Here is a 13,342-nt window from a genome sequence, read left to right as displayed (position 1 = left end):
AGAAAAAATCTCAAACCAACAAATTTGATGATTGCCTTAAACCTCAAGACTTCAGGCAGTAGACCAATTATAAGGATATAGAACAATGGGAGTATTAACAGAGAAACTACAAAATGTCATAATCATTGAAACATAAAAGGGAAAATTTTATTTGAAAGCATCTCTCAGGTTACCTAAATCCTACATGGACTGCTTAAGTTATGGCCAGTACTCTGTTTCATAGATATGATTGTTCATAGACTTTAGGGATAATGTATTATACATAAATATATCCTACAATCAAGAATTTTACTATTAAAATAAAATTTCCTGAGAATTTCTGAATTCTCTGTGGCAGCTATAACTAAATAACCTTGTAACTGTGGTTTATTAGAAGCTCACATCTGTGTGATGAATGCAATAATTTGTCATAGTTACATAATATAAGGATTTTTTTTGTAATAGTATACAAAAAAATTAATGTGTTCACTGATTGCCTGGGGATAAACCATGACTGGGGAATGCTTTTTAAACAATAGGTTGGCAACAAAGAAAACTAGAGCTTTTCTTTTAAAGGGATTATAAATCTGGATTCTCCCACCTGGAACCCCAGCTCAGTGGGGAAGTCTCAAGAAAAATGTACAGACATCTAAATCGTAAGTCCTGCCTGCCTCAATACTCAAGTCTCCATTGATAAAGATCTGAAATTGTGAATGAAAATTCCAAAATAATTCTCTACATAAATAAGATCCACAATTCTAATTTTTTGTATCCTGACTAAAAAGTGATGAGCTAGTCTTTAAAATAGCCAATAAAATAGACAATAATATTTCTTTCTCTAGGATCCACACACTTTAGCTATAAATCCTCTACTTTTTTCTCATTATAGGACACCCATCTTATGGGCAATAGGAGTTTTATGTTTCATGTAAGACATTTCAGGCTTATTAAGACAGTTATAAATAAATATGGGAGAAGAAATATATTTTCTTCATTTGGGGATTAAATTTCACAGATTTACCCTTGGTTGTCTATATTCCAATAGAGGCTGGCTCCATAGCAAGACAGTCTGTGTGCCCCCATTGAACATGTATCTCTTATGCATGATACTAAATTAGCATGATACAACAGTATTCTTAAAAAAAAAACAGCCCAGAAGACTTTATCTTGAAGGAATTTTGCCATCTGTAATCCTGTTGGTTGAGGCAGTTCCAGGTGGCAGGATGTGAGTGAGGCAAATCTTATGACATTTAGACAAATTTGGCAGTGAGCATGGCACCCAGGAGGGTACTCAACATAACAGCTGTTCTTTGCTTTATGCCTTTACATAGAGGTGTGTTCCTAAAAAGTTGTGTGAGAAGTGATTCGGAAGGAGTAAATCAAATCACAGTTTAAATGTTCCATGGGAGATTTCTATCTAAAGGGGTTGGAGGAAAATCCTTTTGTAATTATCTCTTAATTGATTGGTTTTACAATGCCAGGTCTTCCTTCATACCGGCTTTTCCCACTGTGGCTGACCAAATAATTGTAAAAAGTATTGAGAAGCGTCGTTCTTCAGAAATGAGCAATCTGCTTTATTTAACCTTTTCGTTATTCTTCATTTTTTTTTTCTGTACTCAATCTTTTGTGCAATTTGTCCTCTTTAGAATACCCACAGCAAGGAGTGAGGAGGAGAAAATAACCAAAAAATAAAAACTAAGCCATTACTTAGTTCAAGATGGCAGCTCTTCTAATAGGGTGTATAGTTGGGAGAGGTTGATATAGATAATCTGCCCTCCAGAACCTTATGGGACTTGTTCCTTCAAAAATAACTCTTAGAGGCTGCCCTGTCTTTAATGCCTACATACTTTCGAATTATCACTTCCTGACATTTTATTACATACTCATTAGCTCACTTGTTATCTACTTCTGGTCAGAAAATAAATTTCAGGAGAGCAGAGTCTTTCTAGTTTGTTGACTGCTATATCCCCAGTGATGGGAATAGTGTCCAACACATAGTAGATGCTCAAATAAATATTTGTTAAATGACTGACTGAATAATTTGGGCAAAGTACATTCCTAATTTTTTCTTCATATGTAAAAAGTTGACCGCGGCCTAATAATTTTTTCTATCTGAAAGAAGCCACCCACATCATTTGGAAAATTAGTGTTATCGCCACCCAAAACTTGTTCAAAAAACAAATATGCAAGATATACTTACCTGCCCCTGTGGTGGACACCAGTTTGGGCTTGCTGCGAGCACCATCTCCTTTGGTGGTGTAGGCTGTGACAGTGAGGGAGTAGGACGTTTCAGGCTGTAGCCCAGAAATGATCATGTCCTGAAATAATACGACAGAATGACATAGATTCAAAACATGCTATGATTGCCCTGGGGGAAAATCACGACACCCATCTTCATTCTGTACATGCTTGCACCTCCCCTTCAGCCATGCGAAGCACTGGAAGTCTCATGCCTAGAGCTCATGCTATGGATAATCTGTTTTCATGCTGATACCGATGTGGGATTTTCAGCCATTCTAAGAGGCAGCTCTAAGGGAAAGTAGATAAAAACATAAAACCTGGAGCCAGACTTCTTGAATTCTTGAATTTAAACCTGCCTTCCCTTATTTATGAGCTTGGTGAGGGGTATATGAGTTTTCCCTCTGTGCCTCAATTTCCTATGTGAAAGTTGAAATAAGACCCCATAGGGCTACTGGAGATTAAATGGCTTATATCAGGTAAACAATTAGGACTAGGCCTGGCTCGTACTGAGCAATTCATAAACTAGCTGTTATTTTATGGTAACAGCTATCCATATGCATCCACTGCGGCCTGGCTGATGATGGGGCTGATACCAATGCAGTCTGTTTTATCACCATGTAAGTATTTTGCCAAATGGCTGATCTGTTGGACCCAGATATCCTGAGAGCCAGAGAAGTTTCTTAGGACTCAAGTAACATATTATTGGTTAACTGTGTAGGCTAGGCTATGAACTAAAATCATTATATACAAAGAAGTTTCTGTTCGTCTGGAGAATTTTCCGTTAATCTAAAACCAAAGAACAAGACTTAGTCTATATCACGAATGTGTCCAATTAATTGTGAATTTAGAAAATGTTAAATATCATAAGCTATTTATCAAAATTCTTAATTTTCCCTTACTAAGGCTCCAAAGTTGTGATAGTTATTAAAACTAGATGATTGTAGAACTGCTCTTCCAAATTGGAGATTCCATGATTTAGATAGGGTGCTGGCTATTAATTTGTCCTGGTATTTTCTTTAGACAGACAGACACACACACAGACAGACACACAGACACACAGACACACACACACACACACACACACTCAGAGCAGTGAAAAAACCCTTTCAGATTTTTGGCACAGTTATGTATTCAAATTAAGTGTGGGTAAATTTAAGAAAATATACAATGTCATTGTCTTCCACATCTAAAGACAATACAAGTGAAAGTTCAGTAAATAGGCTGGATTGTGTGGAAGACAGTAGGATTTTTCTGTGCAAGGCTGTAATGGGTACCATAGAACTCAATTGTTAAATCTGATCCAAAATATGACAGCTTTTACAGTGTGTTTTTCTCAAAAATGAAGGAATATCATCAGTGTGGAAATTCAAGAATTTCAGATACCATGTTGACGAGTCATTGGGAATATTGCTCTGCCAGATAAATGAACTAAATTTGGAAGAGAGGTTTTATTTTCAGGACCTTGTAATGGTTAACATCATGGAGAATATAAAAACCAGGTGAACCACCCGAGAATGGCATTTTAAATTATGGCAGACAGTAGCTATTCCAAAAGTTATAATGGGTAAACGCCAGCATCGTTGTTTCCAAGATTCCCCTTACATGCCGCTGAGTGTTTCTAGAAGCAAGAGAGGCCAGGAGAAAAATTGAAGGCAAGGCTTGGTTCTATCACCAAGTCTTGTGGCAAAAATTTATGTACTCAGCCTTTTAAAAGTTCTTATTTATAAAATTGAGGTTAACCACAAGTGTCCTTCCTCTAGCACCTGTTGTGACAAGATGATATAAGTAATACGATTCAAAATTCGAGCCCTCAACAAGCGGTGTATACAGTCTCAGCTGTATACACCGCTATCTACCTGGATCACATCATCTCTTGGGTTACATTTTCTTTCTTTAAGCTGTGTGTGTACTTCCTTTGTGGTTTCCGTCCCTTGTTGGGGTAGTGTGGCTCATACCATGGCCACAAATTCTCATTCTCTTTGTCTTCTCCAATCCTGTCTCCACTCTTCTTGTCCCTGCCTGTTAAAAGCTGGCATTCTTAGATGTTCTGTCATAGTCACTGGTCCTAAATTCACCTCTAGCCCTGACTTCTCACCAGGGCTCCGGTGGCACATATATTGTAAATGTCTGCTGGACATGTTACCTTGATTGTTATGTATTACCTCAAGCTCAACTTAACTAAAGCTTAAACAGAAGCAGATTCTCCTCTTTACTTCCATATTTTAATGAATTGTAGAGGATCTTCAAAGCTTTAGAGTGATTCTCTGACCTCTTTGCTTCCTCAAATTCTTATCTAATCAGCTAGTATTTTGTCAATTATTAAAATATTGATCATAGCTATCGCTTTTCCACTTCTGCTGCCCCAACTGAGTTGAATTTTTATCTTTTTGTGTCTATCTTAGTAAAAAAACTTTTTACTTATTTCCCTCTTTACTAATTTTCTTCTTTCTAATTTGTCCACTAAGTCAATAATTTTAAAGCTGCAGGTAATGACCCATTCAGTAGGTCATGAAGTCAATATAGTCGGTCATGACCAGCATTAAAAAATAAATATACTTGAATGCAAAATAAATATTAAAATTACATACATTTAAAGGTAAGATTATTTTGTAAAACTTTATTTTAAATATATGCATATATCAGTCATGATATATAATGCATGTCTTAATAAGGGTAATGGGTAAAGAAGTTTATAAAACTGCCATATTGTTGATTTTTCAACATTATATTAAAATTTATCTCTTAGCTATATTTAGGATTAACTTATCAACCTGAATCTTTCATTTCTGTCAAATTGGCAAGTTGTCACCTGATTATATCACTCTTAACTGCCACAATAGCTGTTTCTGTTGTGCTCACCTTTTCAAAAAAATATTGCCCCCTCCCACATACACATACTCTTTCTCTTCTTCAATATCTACTCATCCTTTAAGTTCTCAACTAAGTTTTTAACACTTCCTCTACGATCCTGGTCTACTGTCTCTAAACTCACAGCTCTTACTGAATTGCCACTCTTTAACTAATCAGTTACACATTGCTTGAGGTCATCACTTCTGTTGTATTTTATAGAACTTTTCTGAACTTTACATCCTTCTTAGCTACCTAGACTGTAAGCCTTTAGAAGGCAGGTGTCACATCTTATATCTACCCCACTACAGTACCTTATATATAAGCTCTCAATTAATAACATAATCGACTCATTCAAATCTTTTATTTTTTTTTAAACTCTTCCCTCAGTGAGATGCTTTCTGCTTTTTGGCACAGCCCATTCAATTTCACTCAAATTTGTATGGGTACAACAGAGAATTGCCATTTCTAGATAGAACTAATTAGTGCCAGATCCACGTCATCTTATCCACTGAATATATAACCCCGAAGAAGGATTTATGAGCAGCCTACAACAAACAACTCTCTGGTCTATGATACCTCCACTTAAAGCAGGCCTCCTCTGTGTTGCAAGTAAAGTTAGCAGCAGCCACCGAAACGAGTTCATGACATTTCTTATGCAATCAGTAGCACCATGCCAATTTCACAAAATAAAAACCAAAATAAAAAGTGTACCACAGTGAAGATAATTTAAAAAACAATGTGTTAGTTCATGCATCCAAACAAATTGTGATGGCATATCACAAATAAGGAGAAGTATGAGAAAAAACAAGCATTTGTGATCTATTTTGACAAAGCAGTCCAAAACTACTCACATGTTCAGTAGTATCATCAAATTCCCACTGATTGATATTAAGAAGGTTGGGGAGAGGGGAAACAAAATAAAAAGAAATAAAGAGAAATTTGTAGCCTGATAAAGGCAATGGTGCCTTGCTTAGATTTTAAAAAAAAAGTAGGAAAAAAAAAAGCAACTGATGCAGTGTGTACAATAAAATCCCAAAGACTATAGTGTGTTATGCTGCCACCTTCATTCCCAATAGAAAAGCCAAAAGTAAATATGTACTGCATTGCTATCACTAAAACCAGCTATTTTTTTTAAATGTGTGGTTCATTGGAATGAATCAATAAAGCATAGCAGAAAACTAATGCACACTGCTTTGTGACATTTATTTTGTCTTCTTCTTTAGGTTACATAGTTAGTTCAAGTCATTAACGTCTTTCATTAATATTGAAATCCTATAGTCACAGTGCACAGTGAAGTCCTGCAAGACGTAATGAAATTTCAATGAATAGTCAAAGAGAATATATGAGAAGAGAAAAATAAAAGAAAAAGAAAACACACAAGGAAAATCAGCAAATTAATAAAGAAAAATCAAAGTAGACGAGAGAGGAAAAAACAAGACTGAGTGGCATTTAAAGCATTTTGTATTACATAGTTCCATTAACTACTACATTCCCAATGAAAACAACAACAGAACCACAGTTCCATAATGTAAGATTATCTAAGAACAGAAGAACATCAAAGTATGATGGTCATATCAGTTTCTTTTCATCATTGCAGACTTAAAAAATAAAACATAAGCATCAATGACTTTATTAATTTTATACTATAAGAACTTTCTATTTTACAGGCAGTACAAAATAAATACTTGAAAAAGAGTCAGTGGCTCTTTTCCAGAGTCTAAGGCAGTGATTCCCAACTTTTTTAGCATCAGGGACCAGAGCTTCTATGAGAATCTAATGCCTGATGATCTGAGGTGGAGCTGAGGCGGTGATGATGCTAGTGCTGGGGAGCAGCTGTAAATACAGATTAAGCTTCACTTGCTGGCCGGCCACTTACCTCCTGCTGTGCAGCCCTGGTCCTAACAGGCAACAGACCACTACTAGTCCATGGCCTAGGAGTTGGGGATCCCTGGTCTAAGGGACACAATAAATCTCCAACTAAATTTACTGAAGTGGCCTTCACACCAACCATCCGAAGGTAGATAAGTTAGCCACTAATCCAGATCCCTTTAGTTAGATCATTTCAAAACTGAAGGAAATATAAGCACCTTTGTGATTTGATTGTATTAAGATTCTGGGGTAAATACTTTCCTCAGAGTCATAGGGATATTTATTGGCCTCTTATTTTCACAGAGACGAAGATGCCAAATTTCTCAATCAGCAAATTTCTCAAGTAGCAGTTCTCAATTTAGATCATAATCTTTCTCGCTTTCATAGAAAAAAGAAACTTTCCATTGAAATAAGTTTCAAATTTTTACAAATATTATCCACTGCCATTCCCATCCACCAACATGCTCGATAAAGCACTTTCTTGTTCATAACATCCCATCCCTATTAGACCAAGCACAGGTAAGATAGCCTATGGGTTATGTATAATCCCCAGTAGGGCAGTTATTTATTGAAATATTCCTCTCCACTTTAGGAAACTATGTACAGATGAATTTATTAGGGTACTATCTTTGAATCACTTCTACCATGAAAAAAATGTTAATGCTCTATTTGAAACAGCATATTACAAAACCAAGTTGTGACTATATGGTTGTAAACAATGGGCCTAGCATCAAGAGAATTTCTCACATTCTTAACTACTTTCAATACATTTCTTAACTTGGCTCAGCATAGGAGATTCCCAATTTTTCCCTGGGAAACTCTAAATTTTATCATGGTCATTATCTTCATTCTCTGGGATATTAAATGATTCTTTTCATCAAACAGGCAATTTAATAAAGAAGTACTAGAAAATACTATCTGGATACCTTTCCCTGAATAAGAATATCTATTCTTCAACAGAAAAAGTCTAGAAATTAGGTCAACTAAATTCCAAGTAGTTTTAGCACAGCAGAAATTAGATATTATCAGCAAAATTGCTTCTTAGAATTCTTCCCTTTGGTTTGATTAAATCGGTCTTTTTTTGAAGTCAGAAAGGCAAACTCAGATGTAGCAATAGAGAGTTAAATAGCTGTATTTTAAGAAAAAGTAACATGTTGTTAATCAGATGTGCCATTTCACTACAATTTGTTTCATCACTTGATGTCAATTCTGATTGAAAAGGTAAATACACATCGTGTGTTTTAAAACCAAGAATTTTGTACAGGATTTTAAAACGTAAAAAAAAAAAAAATAAAATAAAATGGCAGCCATTTCAAGCCATAGAAACAAAAAATATCATGTAAAAACATAGGTATGTAATTTTAGAGGCTTACCTGTGCATCAGCCAGCATGACATCCTTCAGCATGGGCTGGCCCTTGGGCTCACCATTTTCCATCCTCACATAATGCACCTGGTATCCTCTTATCTGGCCATGCTGTTTATTGGGCACAGGTGAGCGCCATGAGACTTTAACAGATGTTGAGTTGACAGCCTCTACCTCGACTTTGCGAGGAGGACCACTAGGAACTGGAACAACATCATCGGATAAAAGAAAATTATAGGCACTGTCCCACCCAGCCAGAGCATTTTCTTTACTTAGGTTTAAAAAAAAAAAATGGGCAGACCCACTATGTTTCCTTTGTGGAATACAAACATTTTCAACCAATGAAAATGCTCAACCAATCTGCTCTACCTTTTAAGAAAAGATCAAAAAACATGACCAATGCCAAAAAAAAAATATGGAAGAAAAAAAGAGTATCAGAGAAATAGAAAAACATGTAAAAAATGTACAAAAGCCAAGGAAGATGCTTTGAGGTTCAAAGCATTACAGCACAAAGAGGTATAGCATTGAAATAATAACAAAAACTGCTTGTTGATTGTTGTGTGTTTTTTAAAGGTTTCTTTTTAGCAGAAAAAAAAGATTCTTGACTATATGGATTTTCTTCTTTTTTCTCATATCAAAGGTATTCCATACAACAAATGCCAAAAATTAAATGTTGAGCATCAATGTCTCTGAAAATGCAAGACAAAAAGGCAGCAAGAAGAAGGTAGTTTTAAAATGTTAACTTCAAAATGTAAAAGAAGTGACTACAAAAAGCCAAGAAAAATGCAGAAGACTTTAGATGGAAGTACAGAGGAAGAGCCTGGATTGCAAGGTCATAGGAGCAAACTGTTCTTTTAAAGGGAAGCAAATTACTGTGTTGAGATTGAAAGAAAAAAAAAAATGTCCAGGCTGTAGCAAAGGTAGATCTTTGGCAAAAACTACTGATGTTATAGCGATGCTGGGTAAAAAAGATGAGCAGAGAAAAATGGATTACTGTTAGCCTATCAAAAGACAGCAGACCAAGATTGTGTCAGAAGGGAGCAAACTGACGTAGCAGAGGCAACATACCATCTTCATCGGTTCGAATCAACACGGACAAGCTCTCGGGACCAGGGCCGACATCTGTGTGGGCTGTCACAGTTATCCGGTACTCAGTCCATTTTTCCAGCTGTTCCAAAAGGTATTTGGTAGTGTCCGAAGGAATTCCCAAAATCTCATGAGGTTTGTCATCTTCTCCACCCACTGCAGTATACTTGATGGAGTATTCAGTAATAATGCCATTCTGTTTTTCCACTGGTGGAGGTTGCCAACTTACCAAAATACTAGTGGAACTTGGGCTGGTGCAACTAATGTCTTGAGGAGGAGCTGATGGCTCTTATTTTGGTAGTGAGTTAAAGGAGGGTTTGAGTGAAAGGACAGGAGTGGTTGGAAAAAAATGATAAAACAAAAGAAAAGGCAAAAATAAATAAACGAACATTAAGGGCAACAAAATGAAAATAAAGCTTTGAAACTTAAACTTTTAAAGATAAATTATGTACCTTGGCTTAGTAATATGAATAAACAAAAAATAAATAAACGACCAAAGAAAAGGTTAAACAATGGATGGGGGGAATATGCGAAAATGAAAGCTTGAGATAATAGAGCCTCCAATAAAATTACCTACCTGAAATTTAAATTCTTCTTCTAAACCAATCCCTCAGTATTCCCCAGCCCTACTATGCAGACTACTCAACTTCAAAAAAGCTGCAAATAATGCAAGATTTATTACATAAGCATCGTGATGATGCTTTACAGATGCTGTTTCAATCTTTCAGTTCTACTTTCTAGAATGAGGGCGATTCATATGCAATATTCATTTGTCAAAGGATTCTTAAGTGTAAAAAACTGCAATAACTATTAGATATCCTTTCACCAATTCCATTTTTAAAGAAAATAAACAAAACCCCAACAAACATAAAAGGGTTCCCTCTGACTATCTGTAAAAACTAAGTATACCTAACCAGTTTTAATGAAAAGTGTTAACCTAATATTGATCATAGCCCATATACATTGAGCATGCAGAATCAATAAAGGATGAAGATGCATAGTCCAAGATTTACCTACCCGAGAGTAATGTCAGGCTTGTTGATTCTGACTGTAACTTGTACTTACCCTACATCAGCTTTCAGCTTTTTAAAAATTATAACTCTTCTTGAGACACCATTGCTAGTGAAGAATTAGATTCCACCAGCAAATTTTGGTAAATCAATAATTATCATCTATCCCTTACAAAATGTCAATAACATAGACATTAAACACAATGGTTAAAAAAAAAAAAACCCTGAGAACCCTCTGGAAAAGATATGACTTATCTTTCGTTTTGTACATAATTACTTTCATTTTCTACATAATTATTCATATAAAGTAGGGTTTATAAAATAGTTAAAAGGTAAACTTATTGCCCGTTCTAAAATAAACCATTCACCTTGTTAGCAATCATTTCCATCAAATTAACAAAACATATCATTACTGGAAAAAACTAAAAAGCAATAAAGAACAATGCAGGTATTATCATAATTTATTTTTAAGGTGATAATATATATTTCTAGAAAAACAAACAAGTGGGATAAGACATACATAAATACATATATATTTTTAAGGCAATATATATTTATAATGAGTAAATAATTTCTAATTTTTTTGTATTTAAATATGTAGTTTGAGTATTTACTTAGACCTTCTAGGTCTTAATATTATATAGTGTCAGGCATATTGGGTTGTTTAGAGGATTATTGATCTTTGTTAATTTACATGTCTTGTGTTCTTCATTACAGTCAATCAAAATGAAAAGATCCCTGTACTGACATAAAGAAAATTCTCATAAGAAAGCATTGTAAATTTGAAATAAAATTTGTAAAATCACCAGAATATCATTTTTATTGATTCTGACTACAGGTTCTTATATTTCTAATTATAAAACTATTTTAAATGCATCATAATTATTCATAATGAAATTGAGTTATTCATGTAACAGCAAGGACTCATTTGTAATTCTTTTTAAAAAGCTGATTTGGTTTTCACTACTTTGCTACCTTCGGACCTTCTATTCTTGAGTATATTCAACACCATTTGAAACTTCTATTTTAATAAACAAAGAGAGATAAGCTTTAGGGGTGATTATAAAAAGTCCATTCTGTCTCTAAGTATATACATAAGTATGTACACAAAAAAGTCAAGTTTGTAAACCATTCTGTCTCTAAATATATACGTATGTATGTACGCAAAAAAGTCAAGTTCATAAACCATGCAAAATATAATACTGAAGCATGTCACATTTCTTTTAATTAAATGTCTGATTTTAAGAATTATTTTCTACAATATTACTTATTAGCCTATCTGGAATTCAAAGCAAACATACAAAACTATATTAATTTACATGCTTCAGATTTGAAAAGAAAAAAAATTTAATGGGAATAAGTTATGATCACTAATGAATTAGCAGGATCCAAATACTTTTCATATGAATAATCATGTTTTCAGAAAAATAAAGAACATGAATTTTATTATCAAAAACCCCTAAAAGATATTGTTTCTATAGAAGAATAAAATGTTAGAATACTTGCTTATATAGAAGGAAATTCATCTTTTAAAAATATATAAATTTTATGTTTGCAGACAGGTCAAAAAATTAGGTCAATATAGCATTCTCTTCACAGAATTCAATGCATTTGTATTATATATATGTACTGCATGTCACTATATCAAAATCACTTATAAAATATTTTAAAATCTAAGGAAATAACTCCATAAAACTATTCAATTCAAAGTAAGTGGTTATTTAATAGACTAACTATAAAAACTTATTCATAAAAAGCAAATAGTATTATAAGCCACCAAACTTGCCATCAAAAACAACCTCTCATGTAATATTTTACATAAAAAGCAATCTTAACAATCTTTCCTGGACACAATGAACCCCCATTGTGATAAACACAACTATTCTTTAGGGTAACAGTTCCAAAAAGAAATTGAACCTGAGGAAACAAAATCAAATTTAGGATTGCAAATGTACTTGTGATTATTTCATTGTTCCTAAATTTGTCCAAATACAGATCTGCTGTGAATGTTCAAAATTTTCACATGTACTACTTGCAGAGTTAATAACAAACTAGTCACAAGAGCTGAGCTTTTCTCTGAGTAGGAATAAATACATGAAATAAAGAGATGTTGGTTAGCAAAATTAAAACCTGTATGCTTATAAAAGGTAAAAGTTTGGTCTTTCAATGTCCCTTTTGTTTGCTAAGGCCACTTCTGCTTATTTTGCAACTTGAATTTTGCTTTACAGTCTTGTAGTTCAGTAAATGGGGCTTGATCTAACACTCCTATCACCCATTTTTCTTGTAGAGGTCTCCTAACTACTCTGAAAGCCTTTCAATTTAAGAAGTGGGAAAACGAAACCTACTATTTGGACCAAATTTAAAACCAACATAGGTCACAGCTGTACTCTAATCCCCAAAGCTAGACACTTACTAGCATAGAGACTACTGACTATTAAGCATATTAAGTAGCAGGTCTGTTGGCTGGGGATAAAAACCAGCAACACTTCCTAGTGAAAAAGGGCAGAGAGTAAGCAAAGAGAGACACCTACTTGACTGCATGGTTCTAGCTGATATTTCAGCTGTAGAAGCACCCAAGCCTTGAGGAGAGCGTGCAGCCAGACGAAAGTAGTACAAGCTATTTGGTTTCAGCCCTTGCAGTCTGTAAGAAGTCCCTGGCTCAATGGTAATTCGTTGCTGTGGATATGTAACAAGAAAGAAAACTCGGTCATCTTCTTTAAGATTTGGGCAATTTTTTTTTTTTCCACAATGCCTGGAACATCAGATTTGTGTCATAAAGATTATAATCTCATCAAAACATCACATACAGAACCAAAGGAGTATCAAAGACTCTGCTAGGGAAACTGCATAATGAAAATATTAGCATTTAAAAGGCATAATAAAAATATCAGCATTTAAAAGGCAAGTTTCTACAACAAATAGGGCAATTAGAATAAGGATAGC

General features: G+C 34.5%; 1 protein-coding gene across 20 annotated transcripts in view; it reads right to left on the bottom strand.

Moving 5' to 3' along the window:
* PTPRD (protein tyrosine phosphatase receptor type D) overlaps positions 1-13,342 on the bottom strand; it is a 467,045-nt gene that overhangs the window by 154,070 nt on the left and 299,633 nt on the right. For 10 of the 20 annotated variants that reach the window (XM_039877795.1, XM_039878308.1, XM_039878028.1 and 7 more), the window contains 5 exons: positions 12,931-13,075; positions 9,372-9,677; positions 8,313-8,506; positions 5,922-5,948; positions 2,180-2,297 (listed from right to left, as the gene is read on the bottom strand). In XM_039877795.1, the coding sequence (XP_039733729.1) occupies positions 2,180-2,297; positions 5,922-5,948; positions 8,313-8,506; positions 9,372-9,677; positions 12,931-13,075 (790 nt within the window). The remainder of the gene's footprint in view (positions 1-2,179; positions 2,298-5,921; positions 5,949-8,312; positions 8,507-9,371; positions 9,678-12,930; positions 13,076-13,342) is intronic. The other 10 variants (XM_039878110.1, XM_039878195.1, XM_039878281.1 and 7 more) reach the window with 2 other exon arrangements.

The sequence above is a fragment of the Pteropus medius genome, unplaced genomic scaffold (genome assembly GCF_902729225.1).
Source record: "Pteropus medius unplaced genomic scaffold, Ma_sr-lr_union100, whole genome shotgun sequence".
NCBI lineage: Eukaryota > Metazoa > Chordata > Mammalia > Chiroptera > Pteropodidae > Pteropus > Pteropus medius.
The sequence above is the reverse complement of the archived record's forward strand: the minus strand, read 5'-3'. Positions and strand labels throughout refer to the sequence as shown.